Genomic DNA, 20,773 nt, shown 5'->3' with positions numbered 1-20,773 from the left:
TTAGTATACAAATGCATGAGAGTACTTCTGCATATACATTAGATAAATTAATCTAGTACAGTAACCTCAGTGCCATTGTATCACGGATTTCAAATTTAAAAAAAAGTTCTGGTGAATTTTGTCCAGAAAGATTTTTAAATGCAAAATGGATAAAAATATTTTATCCTTCTTAAAAAATGCCTTAAAGTACTAATAGCCCAATATAATCTAATATAAAAAATGATTAATTGAGTGTTCATTGGAATAACAACTTTTGGATATTTGTAGAAGGAAGGCATAAAGTAAGAATAAAATTGTTAATTAGTTAGGCTTAACTAGTTTTATTGAGAAAAACTATCACATAGCTAATTCGATGTTCGTCAGCCCCATGGTTTGCCATTACCAGCTTACTCTCTGGATCTGAAAGAAGGAACCTGATGTTGGAGACGTGTGAGACCAGACTAGCACCTTATTCTGGGTTAGAGGTGAGCAGTACCTGATAGGGACATGTGTATCAGCAATTTCTACTTATACAAAGATAGAAATGATGTGAGATAGAGATAAAATCATTATAATATGGTAATATTATTCTAGGAAGACAAAATAGTTCAATATCAATTTTACAATTAGGGAAATCATACTTATTTAAACTGACTCATGTTAAGGTCACTTGACACTCATATTTCTTTGTGCCTTTCTCCAGCTTATTATTCAAAAGTATAAAAATGAAATAAATTATTATTTATTCATATAGCTATTTTAAATAAAAAGTTTATATAAGACTCATAAATCATATCAAATTTATCTCTGAAACTTAGTTGTTTATGAATAGAGACAGTTGCAAAGATTACAGGAGAATCACTTGTGAGCATTTGTTGGAGTCATCAGTATTATAAAATTACATTAAAATTTGTATCTGAATGCTTTGAAAATCCAGTATTTTTTGGTAACAGTAACTGAAACCAGTTCTTTTTTTAGTTTCCTGATTATATTCCATTGCCTTGTATCCTCTAGCTTACATATAAATATTTCATAATGCAATTATTTTTGAAATACTCATTTTTATTACTCTTCATACACAGTGGAAATAGACTTATTTTCTGTTTACATAAATAATACCTATTGTCCTTAAACCAAGAACAATATATTAAAATACAAAAAAAAAGTAAAAACTACCTAGAATTCCACCTCACTGAAATAAGCATTATTAGTATTTTGGTGGTTATGCATCATGTTATGTTTCTGCATCACATCATTTCACGTAAATGGGATTGTGTTACACATGCAAAATTTGTTACCCCCTTCCTTGCATCGTGTTAACACGTCAAACACATCTTCATTCTCCCGTGGACTATAAGTTATGTTAACAAGATGTATTCATGTGAACCTATACATATTGATTATACATATACATGCACACATGCAACTAACTTATTTTGCTCCCCTTTTTTAAAGATGGATTCTCCTGTGCACATTTTCTGCATCTTATTTTTTTCTAAATGAAACTCTACTGATTTATACTGAATAATAGCTTTACAAAAAGGAAAAAGGACTAATGGACATGACAACAATGCGGTGATTGCCGATGAGAGGGGAGTATGGTAATGGAAACACACAATAAAGAGTAAATAGATGAAGAAAACAAGGACTATAAAAAAAGAATAGCTCTAATCCATTCTTCCTAAATTATTAAATTCCCTATTGATGGGGGTTAACCTTATTTCTGGTTATGACTACCAGGAACCAGCCCGCAATAAATATCCTCATATATATAGCCCTGTGAATCAATATTTCTATTTCTCTAGTGCATATTCCCAGGTGTGGGATTGCTGGATCAAATTTAATTTTTAAAGCTATATCTAGATGCTTTCCAAAAAAGGTGATCAACACCTAACATTTTCTTCTCATTTCTCTAAACAAATGCTCTTAATTATTGCCAGTTTCATAGAAATCAAGTGATATCACATTGTTACTTGAATTTTCATTTCTATGGTTAGTAAACCTGAGCATTTGTTGGCTCTTTGAGTTTCCCTCTCCGTGCATCTGTATACATGAAGAACAAAAGAGGTGTACTTTTCTCTTCTGTTTTTTTCCTTACGCATTTAATAGCTCATGTTATTTTATAGCAATTAATTTTTTAAATATTCACCTGAAATTTTTTGAATTTATTATTAATCTACTAATTAGCACAAGTTTTAAATTTTTGAGACATCGAACATGTCTTTTTTTTAATTACAGCTTTTGAATTATCCATTGAGATTGAGGTGGCTTTCCTAGACATCAATTACCAATTCAATCTAGGTTTTTTCAAAAGATTTATATTAATTTTAAATTTACATAAATATCTTTCTGGACTTCATTTTGTATATTGTAAGCTTCAGTTTTTATTTTCTTTATTTTGGATGTCTGGTGCCATTTTAAATAGGTCATGTCTTCCTCATTTATTTGAACTGTTGATATCTTAGAGTTGTTAGAATCTAATTCTGGATTGACTGTACTACATGACTGATCTATTTGTCCTCTGCTGCATGACACCACACAGATTTTTCTAAGTGAATGTACAATATATATTGCTATATTTGAATTGGCAAGTGCTCCTCTTTCTGTTCTTGTTTTTCATGTTATTAACTGTTAGCTGTTATTAACACCAGGTATTTGTACCTAATTTTAAGACAACTCACATTGTGATTTTAACTGGGATAATTTTTATTTAAATATAACAGTGAATGACCATCAGGACTGAATTATACATTTCAGTTTCTTCTGCTATTGTGTGTCATGTTTTAAGATAATTTTATACCAATTCTGGACATTTGTTACTGCATTTATTTCTAAATATTTTGTAAGTGATTTTTTGTGCTAATATGTAGTTTTTAATATTTGTGTATCTAAATGCTCACTACTAGTTGTGAAGCTATTGATTTTTATGCCTTTATCTTATATCCATTTACATTGCCAGTTCTCTCTTTTTAATTCCAAAAATGTTTTATTAGAGCCTCAACTCTACTATGCTACTTTTCAGAGGATATTGTGGCAGAATTAACAAGGGAAATTTCTAGTTTTTTCCAGTGTTTGTGTCAATTATTCCATATTTTACTTGGATGAACAAAACAGTTTCAACTATAATCAATATTTTCCCTGAGAGATGTATTTAATTTCAATGAAATGATTATTTTTAGATATTAGTACAGAAGAAGAAAATTTGTGAGCGAGAAATCTATTAATAGTAATATAATATTTGAGCACTCTACAGGGGAAGGTCTATCAAGGAACATGTATAAAAAACACATGGACCAAGCCAAAGGGGGTAGGATCGAGGGTGGAGGGGGGGATGGTGGGGTGAAAATGGAGACAGCTGTACTTGAACAACAACAACAAAAACCCTCCTGCAAATAATTAGGAAATGTCATGTTAATTTTATGCTCCAGATTGAAATTTATCTATCATAAAAACAAGATGCAGAAGCTTTATAACATGGATTCTGTGTTAAGGGATCTATGCAAATTGAATCTGTTTAAGGAAGTGCAAAGTGTTACTAGTTAGAGTTTCTGTTCTGTTAATTCACCCAGAGCTGGCAGTGAGACCTGTGGTCTTCAGATACAATAATACACTCTTCCTCTCTGACTGCTAATTGAAAAGAGACTCTTGATAATGGTGATTTTCAATTAACTCTAGATCTCTTAAATAGCCTATTACTTAAAGAAGAGTAAGTTAGCATTGAAACTAAACATTGTGGTTAATTTCCCTTATCCTAGTTCACTTCCTAATTAGACCAGACAGTAACATCTAAGAAAAGGTATTTAATGTAATAGCAAAGAAATTAGTAATTGTTGATAATCTGTGATAAATAGAATGCTGAAAAGTGTGAAGTATGCACGTCATTTGCCAACAATAAAAATGTTAGAAATTTATTGACCTATTTCAGATCTCTGTTAGCATTCATGTAATGTAATTATAACATAATGTAATGTGTGGAATAATTATCATGCCATGTAATGTAAATATAATGCACATACATGTGTACATACCCACACTGTAATTGCATATACATGTAACTAGTGAAAAGAGGCTATTCTATGAAGTTCTAAAATTGCATTTGGAGGTTTGGCGATAGCAATCAGAAACAAATTTAGACTGATGTACCTGAGAAGCTAATAGAAATGAATGAAACATCATTTGTCTTTTTAGGTGTGTCAGCATGTACATCTATGTGTGTGTGTGTGTCTTGTACATATACTGGTTTCTTCTGTTTGCTGCAGGTGAGTGTTGAGAGCACACGTCTTCTCAATCTATTTACAAAGCAATTCAAGAAGGATCAATATACTAGAGCCTAGATAAAATATTTCTTTTGCTAGAGGAAATCTGGGGTCCATCGACTATCTTGATAGATGTATCTACATCCACTTACTTTTTTTTCAAAGCTTGGTATACCATCACCGTGAAATTCTAAATATAATGCTTGTTTTTTTCTGACTCTCCTTGAAGAGTTAGATGATAAATATCTTAAAAAATAAAAACATTTAAATGAATTATTGTTAAAGAATAGAAATCAATAATCAGTGTGTATTCACAGCTTTCTTCTGTTCTTTTTACTATTAATGTTTTCCCTTTTGCCATTTTTTCTCTGAGGAGAAAAATGATAAAACCTGCAAGGCTGTTTTCTGTTGTGAAAAGCAATTAGAGCAACAGAATAAATAAGATGGGAGAGGGGCTCATCTGTGGTTTGACTGAGTAGAAGAAATTTAAGCAGTGCTGCTAGGAACTGCATTTACTGGATTCCCTTTAGAGAAAAATTGAGGAAAGAACTGAAAAGTTAACTTTGGCTGTGCTTTTTCAATTTTGCATCATTCTTGGGTAGGATAAAGCAATGCATCTCAACCACCGTATGGTGATTGCTGGGGGGAGAGGGGTATAAGGGGACTAAAGGGTAATGGGAAAAAATACGACAAAGATTAAATAAAAATGAAAAAATTAAGCAATGCATCTAAAATGTATTTCTGCCTCCCAGGATAGCCTCAGATCATACTGCTGTTACAGCACATGTGTGTTTACTGGTGTTCCCACGTGTGCCCCTTGATTTTGTTATACGTCCAGCTGAGTGGGAGGAGAAAGATGAGGTCAGAACACGGCTGAACTTAACTCCAGGTGCATTCTGTGATGAGACACGTTCCTCCTAAAAGCAGAGAAATCGAGGACTGGGATAACTTTATGAAGGAAGGAGTAGCAAATGTGTCAAGAGTTACTGAGACCTGCAATGTGCCTGCACTAGGGTAGAGACACATATGAAAATCTAGGGAGTAAAAGGTTCTTTCTATTTAAATTTTTGGTATGTTACAAAGACAATATTAAATCAGTGGGTAAAGGAAAATTTATTCAGTAAATAGTACTGTGACATTAGTAGTACATATGAGTTTAGTGAGAGAATTGTTTTTAAAAATAAATTTAGAGCCCTACTATACCCAGTACAACAAACTGGGTAGTAGTGAAATATCTTTTAAATATTAACTAGTAGGGGAAAATAGAAGATAATGTAAATAATATCTAATTTGTGAATGGGTTTCCTGCCTTAAAGTAATTGAAATAATGGAAGGAAATTGTAGAGGTCAAAATTGCATAAAGTGATGGATAAACTACATTGTGTGAGACCAGACAGATCTGTATTAAAACGGTGTTCTCCCATTTATTTCAAACAGGCTATATTTATTATAATTGCACATTGCAATTAGAAAGTGGCAACTAAGAGACAGCCAAAAGAAAAATATATATTCTTGGGCTGAAGAGGAGATGAAGGTAAAAAATTGGAAGTCATTTATAAATAATAGAAAATGAGTACACTATACATTTGGCCAAAGCAGTAATTACAGACTTGAGTGAATTTATTAGAAAAGGAGTATACTGGTTCATGTTCTTATCTGCTAATAACAGAGTCCACCACAGCTAGTTTAATAGCAGAAGAAAGTGTATTATTGGCAATAGGCAGAGTATAGAATTTCTGGGAGAGACAGGGAAACGAACTTAGATGGCACACAGCTGGAAGTACATCTGGGAGAATTACGCACGCAGTCCCTTCAGGTAGCAGCTTTAGCAGAGGTCTCGTGCCTCTACTCACTACTCATTACTCAATATCCCTAAAGACAGAAGCACATTCTAATGGGTGATGGATAACCAAACACCTTTGTGACTGCTTGCATCCCTCTCAAAATGATCCCATCTCTTAAATTGCAGGTAGCTGTTTCTTTTATCCCTTCCAAGTAGCATACAGTTGCGTTCGCCTTATAAAATCCAGGCCACAGTGTAACCCACGCCTGCAGGACAGCCAGAGGTATATGGTCTTCACTCTGAAGCCTCTGATGTGTAAGGAGAAGAGTGGAGCAGAGTGGACTTGGGCAGTCTGTGATATTTGCCATGGTGGGCCCCTCCTTTGAATACTCAGTATTTAAAATACTTTGATTCTGTTCTACTGTTTTAAATTTCATAGTAACGACAACATGCCATTGGTTTGCACTGTCTGCTTACAAGGGAAAATCTGTTCACCTCCTTCCCAAAGTCTCGTTAGTCACTAATTTCCATTCTTTGGTGATATTTCAGCTCCAACCCAAAATCTTTGTAAATAATTATGATATTCTCTACTAACAACATGTCATATATAAGATATAATGGATAAGAGGGTGAAGAAAATGAATGTTACTATTATAAATGAATATATGGATACATAATAGAACAAGAAAGAAATGCTGGTAGAGTCCTGGTTTCTTCTGTGCTTGTTTATAAGGCCATAGCTGTGGTATGTAACTTACTTGCCTTCCGCTGCTCCATTTACCTAATGGAGTGACCTGAAACTTTAATGTCTGGCTGGTTTGGACTTGGTAGATCTGCCTTCCTAACACTAGACATGGCAGTACCCTAGGGCAGCCCCATTCTAAAGCAGGAAATCCATTTGCTTGTGATGATCAGGACCAATCACCACAACCAACTGAGTAATAACCCTGCCCCTTTTTTTCCAGTTGATTTAGTGGCATGAAGAAGCAAACCAGCTTGTCGATTGTGTCAGCTGCCAGATCACTACAAGTATTTTCTCCTAGTGGAATCAGCCCATCATTTGGGAACTAAAATCTCTAAAGCAGGATGTACAAAGTCATGCAAACCAAATTATTCAAGTGGATCATTTGAAATAACTCCCTATCTTAACCTTTAGTTCTCAGAAATATACATTTTTGGCTCTGGAAAAAAATAGTACCATATATTTGCTTCTGGTTCAAATAAAACATTCCACTATTATTTCCCAGTTGTCTTAACTGAAACTTCCTTTGACTAGTCCATCTTCCCATTGGACCAGTTACTTCTGGATGATAAGTAATCCGCACGTTAAAGACCAGTGGATTTTGGTGTAATCACGCCATCACCTTGAATCATCGCTGTAAAATAAGTTAACTGTTTGAAGCAATAGGAGTCCATGAGTGAATAAGGCATTGAGTCTCTAAAAAGTGGTAGGGGCAGAAATGTGGTGAACAAAGAAGACAAATCCACAGCCAAAAGAGTTGTCTCTCCCATTGATATTGAGCTGCTCTCACCCTTCTTCCAGGATTAAAAGCACAATCCATCACTGATCACAGTTCCCCCAGGGTTATCCACTGCTGCTGGCAGGACACCCACTCAGAACAGTGGGATCCAATTAACTTTGGTGAAGAGAAGTACGTATTTTGAGCTCATTCAAAACCTTCATTCCTGACAGCCTGTCCATCTTTTCCATGAATAAGCACTAAGGTAACTAGGGAAAGAAACTGATGGATACCCATTGAGGGCTAGGGGCAACTTAAGAGGTAAAGAAAAGGCATGACTTTGCACAAAAACTTGAGAACTTCTTTTGTGATTCTTTCATGGCTGTTAGTTCTACTGATCCATATCAGCCAAGTTCAGTGATGCTGGCAACAAGAGCCTGAATGAGCTGCAAATGCTTTATTCGTTTGTTTGCTGGCTTTATTCTAGACTTCACCCAAGGCTGCCAATTACTTAGTTTTCTCAAATGGATTAGATCAAGCATGCTAAACGTTGTGCGTGTTTCCTCAATAATCCAGAGTTCCCCCAAATATTGTGCCACATTTTTAGTGTAAGGAGGAGTGAAGTACCACGATTTGCCTTTCACATGGTTGTCATCTGTCCCAGATTGTTGGACACTGAGAAAACTCACAGAGGTGGGAATTCCTTGAATTTGTATATCATCTATTTCACATTTCACAGACTCACATGTTTTACCAGAGATTCTAGGGCACTTGCTACTCTCTGATTATAAGGTTTATTGGCAAACTGTCATCCACGTAGATATCCTATGGGATGATGATATGAACAAAACCCCTGAAGAAAAACTGGCACAGAGAGTTGATGCAACCTGCAGGCACAACACTGAAACTGTCCTTTCTCCTTACCTGGTGAAAGCAAAGCAGAAATACAAAGGCCAATGGGTTTATACAAAGTCGATCCTCATGTGTAATCAAAGATGTGCAAAGTAAAACAACAAAAAATTAACCACTTATCACCCTTCTAGTTTTTATTTATTTATTTTTTAGAAAGAAGAAGGGAGGGAAAGAGGGAGATAAACATCAGTGTGTGGTTGCCTCTCATGTGCCCCTACTGGGGACCTGGCCCACAACCCAGTCATGTACCCTGGCTGGCAATTGAACTGGTGACACTTTGGTTTGCAGGCCGGCACTCAATCCACTGAGTCACACCAGCCAGGGCTTACCTTTCTAGTTTTTAAAAAAGCTGTATAAAACTTTGATAATATTAAGTTTGGGATGAGATATGATGAAATGGTACTTAAACACTGATAATCGGCATATAAATTAAGATTGCCATATGGAGAATGATGTGGTAATACTATCAAAATAGACTATTAAAATGTGTGACCCAATAAAACCATTCTGATACCCTTGCTAGTGACACATTGCACACATGCATGAGTATTTGAGTAAATATGGGTATATGTTTAAGGATGCTTATTTTTGCAAATAGGCAGTATATCTCTAGGAAACACATATGTGATTCAAAAGTAATGTCTGGGTATTCTGACAGATTATGATCCTCAGACCCACTTTAAGAATATAAAAAGGAGTCAGGACACTGAGAAAGGAACATTCGTGAAGCAATCTCTTTGAAAAGAGAGGCTGCTCTCTTCACCTCACACCTAACAAGGGGCCCTTCCTTGGGACCTCTCCATTTCCTGGGGTCTGGGAATTGAGTTCCATCGTACTTATGTCCACTCTGGAGCAGTCATGCCGGCAGAATTCTGCTGTGCCCTGGGAGGCCTGGGGGCAGGGCCTACACCTTCAGAGACAGTTATGGTGAAGGCTGCTTCCTGCAGACTCCGTGAAGACCATGCCGTGGAGAGAGAGGACGGCGTGGGGTCATCCCGGGGGCTGTCCAGAAAACCACCCGGAGGGGCACCAGGCGTGGGAATCTGGTGTGTTTCCCTGAGGATACACACCTGTGTAGTAGTTTAAGATATGATGGCGGGGGCGCTGCAGTGGTTCCAGTGAGAACTCAAGGATGCTCAGCAGGCACTGAGATGCTACAGGGCCAGTGGCAGCAAGTCCATGAATTTGGCAAATTGCTAATGGTTCCGGGTCACATTTACCTCATCTATAACATTGAAGAATCAGTTGGGAGTATTATCTTAGGCTCCTTTGTAGGGAAAAATGTATGTACATGTATATGTATTTGTGCTTTATGATATTTACAGTCAGTCGAAGCAATACTTCCAAGATTAACCTACCACCTTCAAAACCTCCCTGTGTTTTTATATATGGCTTTGATTCAGGAAGTTTAAAGCCCAGTAAATTATGATATTATTAAATCCATGAATTTATTATACTTGATTATAAATCCAGTATGCATAGTAGCTGTTCTGAGCACATAATGAAATGTAATGCCTACCAAACCATTAAATCAATGATTATGGTTATTAATATTAATGAATTGATCAATAATATTTATTACCTTGTAAACATTTAATGTACAGTAATTACTTTTGCAAGTAATATAACAGGTATCTTGTCTGAATACACAGTTATCCATTGATATTAGAAGGAATATATTCTGAAGAATAGCCTTATTAATCAGTTATGGAATATGTAGCACAAAAAATAACATATTGTCATAAACCCTCTCACCCCAAAATGAAAATCCATATATTTAAAAGTGCCATCTGCATATATTTAATGCATTTTCTTTCTCCTCTAAAATAGAAATTGGATTCCTTTCTTTAATTGCATATTAAATGTTGATTTAGGTAGGTCTTCCCTAACACTTGAAGGAGACTGTAATAAAAGAAAAGTGTGTTTTTACTGATAAATACCTTTACAAATTCTCATCATTTTGACAACTATATACCATTGGAGTTGAGATGTGAGGTTCTTTCACATCTGTAGTTATTAGAATCTGTATCAGATTTCAACTTACAACTTGAAACCTTCTATGTATTATATCAACTAGGTAATTAAATAGGGAATCTGTCCTCTTTTTTATTAATTTCCTTTAAGCATCCTCTTTTATGTAGTTTTGTAATTCAACAAAAAGATATTTCTAATGAAATTTAGTTTTCATTAAAGAAAAATCACTTTGAGATTACCAAGTATGTATCTTGAAACATTGTGAATGATAAGATAAAAATATAGCCAACAGTGAGCAGTTCTCCATTAAGTTGAACAAATATTCTAGCAGGAATTCCCATTTGGCTGTAATGACTTTTCCTTTTTTTCCTGTTTATTTCAATTTATCTAAAGATGTTGATTTTCGAGTCCTATTTCTGATGGTCTCGGTTTCTTCCCTGAGCTCGCTGAAGCCTTTGAGAAGGCTTTATAGAATGGCAAATAGAATTATCTTCTTTTAAATGATCCGGCTTTTCCATTTCTCTCAACATAAAACTAAGCAAGCTGTTCTTCATCCTACAGACTGCATATTTCAAGAGTTTATCAAAGAGTTTTCGATTAGTGGCTAGAATAGTTTAAAGTACTGTTCCCCACTAACTTTTTGTGTCGTCTCATTTAAAGCCTCTTCTATAGTTTTATTACTCATAAAATACCCTTTACTGTCTTCACCTGCTACATTGACAATGATTTCTTCCTATTTGCTTGTCTACATCATGTAAATTATCAATTGGGTGTATGTTGTCGATGTCATGCCCAGTATTGAGGCAATGTGAACAAAGGAATAAATAAGAACTGCAAGATTTGAGGAAGTAAAAAGTCCAATAGGGGAGATATAGTAACACACATGCTGAAATTAGAGATGAACAAGAGACAGTAAATAATCAAGTGTTCCTCTCTGTGTCCAAGGAGATAAGAGTTTAGGTGGCTTCCAGAGAAGAAAAGTTAATACTGAAAGTTAGATTAAAATTTTTAAGTTTGTTTGTCTCATCTTTGCCATCATCTTCATACCTAACACTTGTAGGAATTAATGATTTTTCAAGCAGTTTTTATGGCAGTTACTCACACTGTTCCCACAACTATGTTATAAAAAAATTTTAAGCCAAATGCTACTGTCTCTAATTTAAAGATTTGGAGAGGAGCAGTGATTTGCTCGGGATCATGTGCAAAGAAAGGACGTATCTGCAGATCTTTTCACTCACTGGCCTCCAATATTTTTAAAGAGAACAGATTAAGTAAACTTCTCTGGTTGAACTAGGGGTGAAAGTCAAGAGGACCTCCTACCAAAGTCCCTATGGCCTCCCTCCCTCTATAAGACCACACTACCCTGTCCTGATGGATATTCTCCCAGACCCTGCCTCAATTCTTCTAGACCTTGTCTCTTTTTAGGCAGCTCTTTACATGTGGGGCAGCAATATTTAGGAACCCTTTCCTGTGTGAAGCAGAATTTCTGCCCCCACTTAAGTTTTACCTTCTCTGAGCCAGTTCAAATGTCTCGTCAGTCCTGATGACCCACTGTGCTTAGGGACCAGCTCTGCTGCGTTGTCACAGGGGTTACGGTTACTGTTAGAGTAAGTCTCTTCACCTCTGGGTGTGTCATTTGTTAATGTAAAGTCAATACTTTAAATCCCCCCTGTTAAATGTAATATTCCATAATATGTCACGGGCCTAAGCAGATCTCTGAACAATTAAGAGCCAGAGGGAATGAGAGAGAACCAGAAGCTACATGGACATGAAAGAGGCAATCAGCATGCCCTGCTTCCATGTCCATGAGGAGATAAAGGTCAGAACAGTGTAAAGAGCATTGAAAGTTGGGAGGAGGGGTTTCAGCTGCATGAAGGTGACTCTAAGCCAACCACTGTGGGTTCTTGAGCAGGTGATACATTAGACAAATATGAGTTCGTCAGAAAGGCTGTTCTGACAGGGCAACACGGGATGGTGTGCACCGATTGGTAGCCGTTCATCCTCCTACTCCCATCACAAAACAGAGCACATGTGGCTCAGGACTATGAGAATGGACATGGAGATCGGAGGATGACCTGAAAATATGCTGCGTGCAAGGATTTGTGATAACTTGTTACTGAATGGGCATAGGGGAGAGTCGACAATGAAGAATTAAGAGGGATAGGAAATATAATGCGGCAGGTTTGTTTGAGGGGAAGATGTTGAATTTGGTTTAGCAGCTATTATATTTTAGGTAAATAGAAATACGGCTGTGGTTATTTGGGTTGAAGTCATGGTTATGGATGCTCATCTCAGAGTTGAAAGTTCAGAGAAAAGAAAAAAATATCAGGAAAATATCCCAAAATTGGTGATCAAAAGCAGGAAAAGTTAGCATTATTTTAGAATCACCGCCTGATTTTTCTTATGTTTTCATGAATTGTGAATTACAGCTTATAATTAGACTCTCTATCACCGGGACCTCAATATTATCCAGGTCATGGGGAGTTAGCCAGGGCAGGCGAATGTTAATGAAGTCCAATTTTAGTCCATATAGAAGAGAATTTCCAATCATTATCACTGCTCCAAAGCTTTCTTGCTTTTAATTTATATCTTTAACTTGGATACGTAGACTCTATTTCTCTCTTTAATTTGCCATAAAAGTTATGGCAGTTAATCAGTGTTTGAGTTGATACTTGGAAATATTCCTTTGAAAAAATTAATAAGTGATATTTGATTTTTACTAATAAAAGCATACATTTGGCCATTTGGCTTCCCCAAACCATTGGAATTTTCCAAGTGTTGAGAATGATAAAGGTGTCTTTTATTAAGTTAATGAGGTGGCTTTGGAAAGCACCTAAGGGTGGGCCTGGTTGTCAGTGGTGCCAAGAGCTCACGTGAGTACAAGGTTGAAACTTTCAGTATCACCCTCCAACCTCCAAAGACGGGAGAGGCTCTTGAAATTGAATCAGTACCAGTGGTCAACGATTTAATCTGTCATGCCAGTGGAATGAAGCCTCCATAAAAGCCCCTGAAAATGAGTGTAGAGAGCTTCTGGGTTGGTGACCACGTGGAGGTTCAGAGAGTAGAGCCCCTAGAGAGATCATGGCCACTCCACAGCACTCCTGACATACCTTGCCCTACCCATCTTTTCAACCTGACTGTTACTAAGTTACTGTCTTTAATAATAAACTGGTGATTTAGTAGGTAAAGTGTTTTTCTGAGTTGTGTGAGCTGCTCTAGTAAATCAATGGAACCCAAGGAGAGGATAGTGGGAAACTCTGATTTATAGCCAGTAGGTCAGATGCAGAGGTGACAAACTGGGCTGCTCCTGGCATCTGAAGTAGGGGAAGGGCATTGGATAGACTGAACTCTTAACCTGTGGAGCTGATGCTCTCTCTAGGTAGAGAGTGTTGGAATCAGGATGAATTCTGAGACAGCTTGCTGCTGTTTGAGAATTAATTGTTGGTTCTGGGAACCCCCTCTGCCTCCCACACACACATTGAAATTGGGTGCAGAACCCAAAATAAAACCTAAAACATGCCTGTAATATGTTTAACTTCTCTTCTTACTTAGTCAGAGCTTTAAAAAGAGGCAAGGAATCCTTAATGTGAAAAAATGTCTTTGATGAAAAGAATTGCCAAACTGATTCACGCCACATAACTCCATTTCAGAAGTCTGGTAGGTGGTCTTACACCGTCTAATAAAGCTATCTAGAGTTTTCACTTGGGGTGGTGGCTTTGGGATTGTGCCATAAGTCTCCATTATGGTTCATTGCCTGAACAGCATGGGTGATAAAGAAACAGCTGCATGTAAGCATTTGCTGTGTGAAAGGATAGAAAAATGTATGTCCTGGCCCTTCCAGGAATGCCTCATTGCTACAGCAGTTTATCCCATTACTAAATACACGCCGTGCTGATGGCCTCACATTCAGCTGTTGACCAGCACCGCGGCCTTCAGCTTTAATAGGGAGCATATGATCGCTCCAGCTGGCAGATGACACGATTTGGCAATGTTCCTCAACAGCTCAACAAAGGATTTTCAAATATCAAAGCAAGGGGAAAGACCTCTGCCTTTATTAAAAAAAAAAAAAAAAGAAGTGGTTCAACTGTGCATGCATTTTGCGTCCAAATGAATGATTGCTTCTAACTTGCTGAATTCTGTGAAGGAAAGGGCACACGTAGAGAATAAAATTAGCTCAAAAAATTGTAAACTGTTTATTCACACTCATAAATAAATGATAAATTGCCGGAAATTTAAGTTCATGTTTTAAAAGAATGCAACTGGACATAGTTAAAGCTCCGAAAAGTTTTTTTTTATTCCATGTGAAAACACAAGCCAATAGGAAATAAGATTGGTTAGGTTATGACAGCTTAAATGAAGAAAGGGGCCTTAGTGGTCTTTTCGGAAAATGTGTGCTCACGGTGTAGAAAAGCTATGGGGCAGAGTAATCTCTACCTGATTGGAGTCAGGCAACTCGAGAGTGCCCCCCCACCCCATCTCCTGGCTATGAGCGCAGAACGCATTGTTTTATAACTTGCCACAAATTGGGCACTCAGAAAACCTGGCAGTTCTCTTGGTCCATTCATTTTCTTCACTGGAAAAGCAAACACTGAATTAGTAGAAAAATTAAATATATCTGAATATTATATCCTGTGTTAATCTCTGAATATAATTTAAAATTAAATGTTTATATGTAAGCATAGATATTGGACCATAGAAATGATTGTCAGTTGGCTGATGGCTGTCAGTAGCATATTCGAAAATGCACCTACCTCGAAAACCATGCCATTTTTTAAAAATAGTCAATAGAGTTACAGTGATACTCTATATGTGGTTTAAGCCCCATTACCCTTATATTTTGCTGGCCAGGATTAGGACAACCACATTCCTTCTTAGTCATGTGGGTATTCTGAACATACCATATAGATGAAAAGGAAAGTGTGGCAGAGACCACCATACCTTCTCCTTTGACTTTGACTTTCCAGAGGGTCATGTCCTCATGAAAATCATAATGAACCAGAATATATAGTTCCCCTAAGCTCTATAGTGTCAACTTTTTGCATGGCCAGAATAAACAAAAGAAAAGATGGCAGCCAAATAATTTATGGCTATCGTGGATGATTGGGTGAACTACTTAGTCTCACTAAAAACAAAAAACTGAAGTTAATAAATATTGCAGTGTGCATGGACCTACCGAGGTTCACTGTAAGGCCACGTGTGAATTATACAGGCCTCAAATGAGCCCCAGTGTGTGAGGACTCAGCTACTCCTGTGGCCTTGGCTTTGAACTCTGATGTGCTCATAATTTCTCAAAGTATACAAGTCATCCAGAAATTTACTAAACCCCTGACCCTTAATTATGGATCTACCTACAGGCATTTCTCTCTCTGTCTTGGAGATGTCCTGAATATGTCCATGTCAAATCAAGATATTAATGTCTAACTCATTTATCAACTGCCAGAAACTTCTCATTCCACGTTCTCCAATTCAAAGAAGTGCAGTGCTGCTTGCCAGATCACCAAAGCTTGAAACTTGCAAGTTTATTTCTTTATTTATCTTCACTCGAGTATATGCTTTATTGATTTTAGAGAGAGGAAGGAAGGGAGAGAGAAAGTGAGAGAGAAACATCAATCACTTGTCCCCGCTGCACACTCCCGAACTGCAGACGAATCCGCAACCTAGGTTTGTGCCCTGACCCAGAGATGAACCCCCAACCTTTTTTGTGTGTGTGATGATGCTCCAACCCACTGAGCCACCTGACCAGGGCAAAAGTTGCAAGTTTTAAATGATCCCTTTCTTTCTTTTAACGCTTTCAGCTCTCCATCAGGTTGTACAGTTTCTAACATTATAACTCCTTTTAATTTCTCTGGCCATTGCCTTTGTCAACACCTGTATAAATGCCACAAGCAGAAAGATCGAGTTAGAGTCCCAGTTCTGCTACTTTCTAAACTTGGATAAGGCATTTAGATTCTATTCCCTTATCTTTAAAAAAAAGGAAAAGGAAAAAGGGGGAAAAACTGTGGATCTCCATCTTGCAGAGTAGTTTTGAAGATTACATGAGCTTTTCCAAGTAAAACACAATGCGTGGCTCACAATAGACATTTTCTGAGGGTCACCCTCATGTTTATGATAATATCTCACTCAGCCAGACCAATGCCTGGCACATAGTGAATACTTAACAGGAAATACAATATCTGCCATTTTACTCTGAATCTTTCAGTGGTGCTCTTACCCACAGGAGGTGCTTTCTAGATCTACATGTTTGGTTACCTGGATCTGACCTAGACTTCAATTCCACTTATTTCTGTTGCTCAATACAACTCCTTACATCAATGCCAAAGAAAATTCTATATTTTCCCCACCCCACCAACAAACAAAAGGCTATTTTCTGTCATATCTCTATCAATTACCTTTATCACAATTTTACAAATTCTAATGCATTATTTAAAATTCATCATAATAACCTACTACTTCATATAACATTCTGTGCCTCCCCAAGCAGAATTACATGCTTCTGACTTAATTACTGTAACCTTGTCTTTGTACTTTTGAAGTAGAGTTACCTAATACACATTTGTTGAAATAATGGTTTGGGCTATTGGAAAATTACAGGGGAGACAAAGTATAGATAGATATATAGATAGATAGGTATCACATACATTAAAAGCTATATAATCATATCACATAATACTGTTCTCATGTTTATGCTACTGATTTCTCTTCTGTAGGACCTGTATTGAAAATAGTAACATTTATCAGAAGCAGTGTATTTGTCCTGGCTTTTCCATCATCACTAATTCCTTTCAGCACATGTGCAAAGGGTAAGGGTGTTACAAATCCTGCGCTGTGAATTAGTGATGCTAGTTGATTCACAATGTGCCAGGAACTTTGGTGTCAGCCTCAGCTAACGCATTTGCTCTCACAAACTGAGGTTTACTGTTAGTTTAAACCGTGGGGAGAAATAGGGATCTGATTTTAGAAAATCCACATTCAATTGCCAGTCCCACTACTGACAAGCTATCTAATCTCGAACACATTCCCTAACCTTTTGGAGGCGGCTCCTTCCCTATAAAATGGAAATAGTATTGGTACCCACATAAAAGGATTATTGCAAGTATTAAATGAGGTAATATGAGTTATGTTGTAAATGTAGGCTATACAGATTTTCAGATACATAAGACCCACAGGCTACTATAGGCCATATTTGGCATTAATCTGCTTCAAAGCATATAGAACAGGAACCGGAACTTACCAATCATGTAGCATCGACGTTCCTTATCTGGAAATTTCTCTAGAAATCCATATAGCATTGCTCAGATGGAGAAAGATAAGTCCTACATTAGGAAGGCCCAAGAGCTGACTTGGCCTAAAAGTTTCATGTGCCATAGGAACTGGCATCCCTGGAAACAAGCCCCTGTCCTAGCCTGCAAGGTCCCCACAAAAAAAATCACCCCTGTTCTACGAGTTGCTACATTTAGGGAAGCCCAAAGCTATGAATGCCTACCAGGTATTTATAGTTGTTTCCCCAGTGTAGATAGAATTTATCCAAAGGGGTCATGTTATCATGAATAGTTTGATCTAGTAACATAGCCAACACCCCAATTTTGATCAGGTTACCAGAATAACTGTAACTGGAGGCAGTTAACTGATAGTCCACTTCATTATAAGTTTCCAATGGGTGGTTAATTCTGTGCCTGTGTATACCATATGAATTTGATAAAAATTATACAAAGGATAGTATCTAAATATGTATATGAAACTAGTCTTATGAGAATAGGACACATCTAAGAGGAGAATAGGGTGAATTCTGTAAGAGAAATGTTAGAGAGGCTATCATTTGGACATTATTTTGTCTGATTTTCACGGACAAACTCACTTATAAGAGTAAAAACTTACTTATTGCAGAAAAAGTTTTGTTCTGTGGTTAATGCTGTACCTAATGTACCGTTGATACTCAATGCATGATATTTGAGTAAAAGAGTCTAGTTCTCTCTGTTGTTACAAGAAAAACAGAGCTGACTCACAAGGTCCTTTGACCCCCATTCTTACATGATCCTACTTCCCAGACCTCTCAACGCGAACTGACTTTGATGCTTTGAGCTCTGTCTCCTAAGAGAACGGTTTTTGTACCCATGCCAATAGAATTAAGAAGATTGAATGTGAGCTGTTACATTAAAATGGACCCGCTCTCTGTATGGTTGATTACCATAGTTAAATATAGCACCTGCATGACAAGCGGAATTATCTGTGGCTTCTCCCACTGGAACAAACAGCTCTATCACGGCGACAGACTGCCTCTGTCTTGTAAACATGCACTATTGGTTATCAACCAAGATCAACACAAGGCCGTTCAATTTCAGGGATTTCCTCAAAGTGCAATGCCCTTAGTTATCATTAACAACATCATCTTTATCTTCATATATGCACATTACAATTTAAAATCCAATATCCCTGTAATTCAAGAAGGCATAGGTAGGTAAGAGTTTGAATATAACTTTATGGATAAATATTAGAGATTTATTTAGAGGATATACGTATAGTAATAGAGGTATAAATAATTAGATTTATAATGCTTATGATATATTTAAGATATCCATATGTATACTTGTCTTAAAGTGTGAAGTAGAAAAGTTGATATATTTATATAAGCATACATTAGAATTGTGACATTTCACATGATAATAAAAATTATGTTAAACATATATTAAATTAATTTTTCTGTTTAAAGCAGTATTGTATTAAGTTCGCCAGGCATGTTTATTTAGATCACTAAGCAGAATGGAAATCATCATGTTAACAGTTCTTGGTTTCTCATTTTCTAAATTAAAGCAAATCTGGAATGAATGAAATGAACAACAGGGTAAACTTAGTTTGAGCTAATTTTGCTTAGTTCCTTTATTTTCTATTCCCCATGAATAGTTTAACAACTCTCACAAAATAGGAGGAAAAATGCAAATGTTAGCTTTGAGTCTAACTGCTTTACACATCATAAATGTTGATGTGTTTTCAATGAAATTAGAATTTCACCTCCAAGTAGAAATAAAACTGTCCAGGCTGATTTCGCTCTGGAGCGCAGAAGAGAAAGTTCGTAACTGCCTGTGTGCCCGTGATGAGAATGTCAATGCTCTTTTGCAGATTCTGCCAGCAGGAGAAGCTGCCAATGACCTTCCAGGCCTGTGTGATCACCAAAGAGTGCCAGGTGTCGGAGTGGTCAGAATGGGGTCCCTGTTCAAAAACGTGCCACGGTGTGACGTCCCCTGAAGGCACTCGTGTACGGACGCGGGTCATCAGGCAGTTTCCAATTGGCAGTGAGAAAGAGTGTCCAGAGCTGGAGGAAAAAGAACCCTGTGTGCCTCAGGGAGACGCAGCCGCCCCCTGTGCCACGTGAGTACATGGGACCTCGGCCTCTGCTGCCACGTCTGCCAGAACCACACGTCTGTTCAGCTGTTCAGTTTAGCTGAATAGTTGTGGACTTACAGTGATCTTTTAAAAATTCTAACTAGAAAAATAAAATACCTTTTTATAAACACTATACTAAAAAACGATTTTAATGAATAAAAGTGTCTTTAATAAGCTATATTTATGTCTCCATGAAGGCTAGAATTTTATCAGTAATTCTCTTTTTATATATTTTCTATAATAGGTGTTGGCAAACTTTTTCTGCAGCTGTCCTAGGACCACATAGGTTTCTGTCACAATGATTCGACTCTACCATTGCAGGTAGAGACAGTATGTAAATTGAGTATAAACATGTTCCAATAAAACTTTATTTACAAGAATAGGAGACAGTTTGTATTTAATTGCTGAGCTGTACTTTATCAACCCCATTTGTGGCCACGTGCAGCCCAGGATGGCTGGCTCCAAATGTGGCCCCACACAAAATCGTAAGTTTACATAAAACAGTATGAGATTTTCTGTGCGATAATGTATTGCAATGTATTTAATGTGTGGCCGAAGACAACCATTCTTCTTCCAATATAGCACAGAGACACTAAAAGTAAAATAAACTTTCAAAATATAGGTTCCTGTTGCTTATTGAGCAAGTCTTATTAAAATTCAGTACTACATATAACATATCCTGTGTAAAGAGTAAAATACTACATCAAAACAATAAGCTCCTTGAGGACAAAGTTTGTACCCACTCACCCCTCCCATTTTTTTAAAATGAGAAGCATGTGTCACAGTGTCTGACACAGCGTAAGTGCCTGATAAACACTCACTGAATTAAGACGAATAAGACTAATCCTGAAGTATTTGGCAGTGTATCCATATTCTCTTTGTCCTTAAAAATAACACTTCCAAGCTATTACTATGAATTACCTTGGCAATAAAGACATTTCCGTTTAGTCTGAATATAGAATAGTTAGCCCCGACCAGTGTGATTCAGTTTGTGGCTCAGTTTTGTTCCACAAATGTCTCTGGTTTTATCC

At 36.9% G+C, this 20,773-nt stretch overlaps 1 protein-coding gene across 2 annotated transcripts in view; it reads left to right on the top strand.

Moving 5' to 3' along the window:
• Window positions 1-20,773, top strand: part of THSD7A (thrombospondin type 1 domain containing 7A) — a 356,792-nt gene that overhangs the window by 158,529 nt on the left and 177,490 nt on the right. For both annotated transcript variants that reach the window (XM_053655065.1, XM_037167342.2), the window contains exon 3: window positions 19,479-19,727. In XM_053655065.1, the coding sequence (XP_053511040.1) occupies window positions 19,479-19,727 (249 nt within the window). The remainder of the gene's footprint in view (window positions 1-19,478; window positions 19,728-20,773) is intronic.

The sequence above is a fragment of the Artibeus jamaicensis genome, unplaced genomic scaffold (assembly GCF_021234435.1).
Source record: "Artibeus jamaicensis isolate MK-2021 breed Jamaican fruit bat unplaced genomic scaffold, CSHL_Jam_final contig_923, whole genome shotgun sequence".
Taxonomy (NCBI): Eukaryota; Metazoa; Chordata; class Mammalia; order Chiroptera; family Phyllostomidae; genus Artibeus; species Artibeus jamaicensis.
Note: the sequence above shows the minus strand (reverse complement) of the source record. Positions and strands in the feature narration are given on the sequence as shown.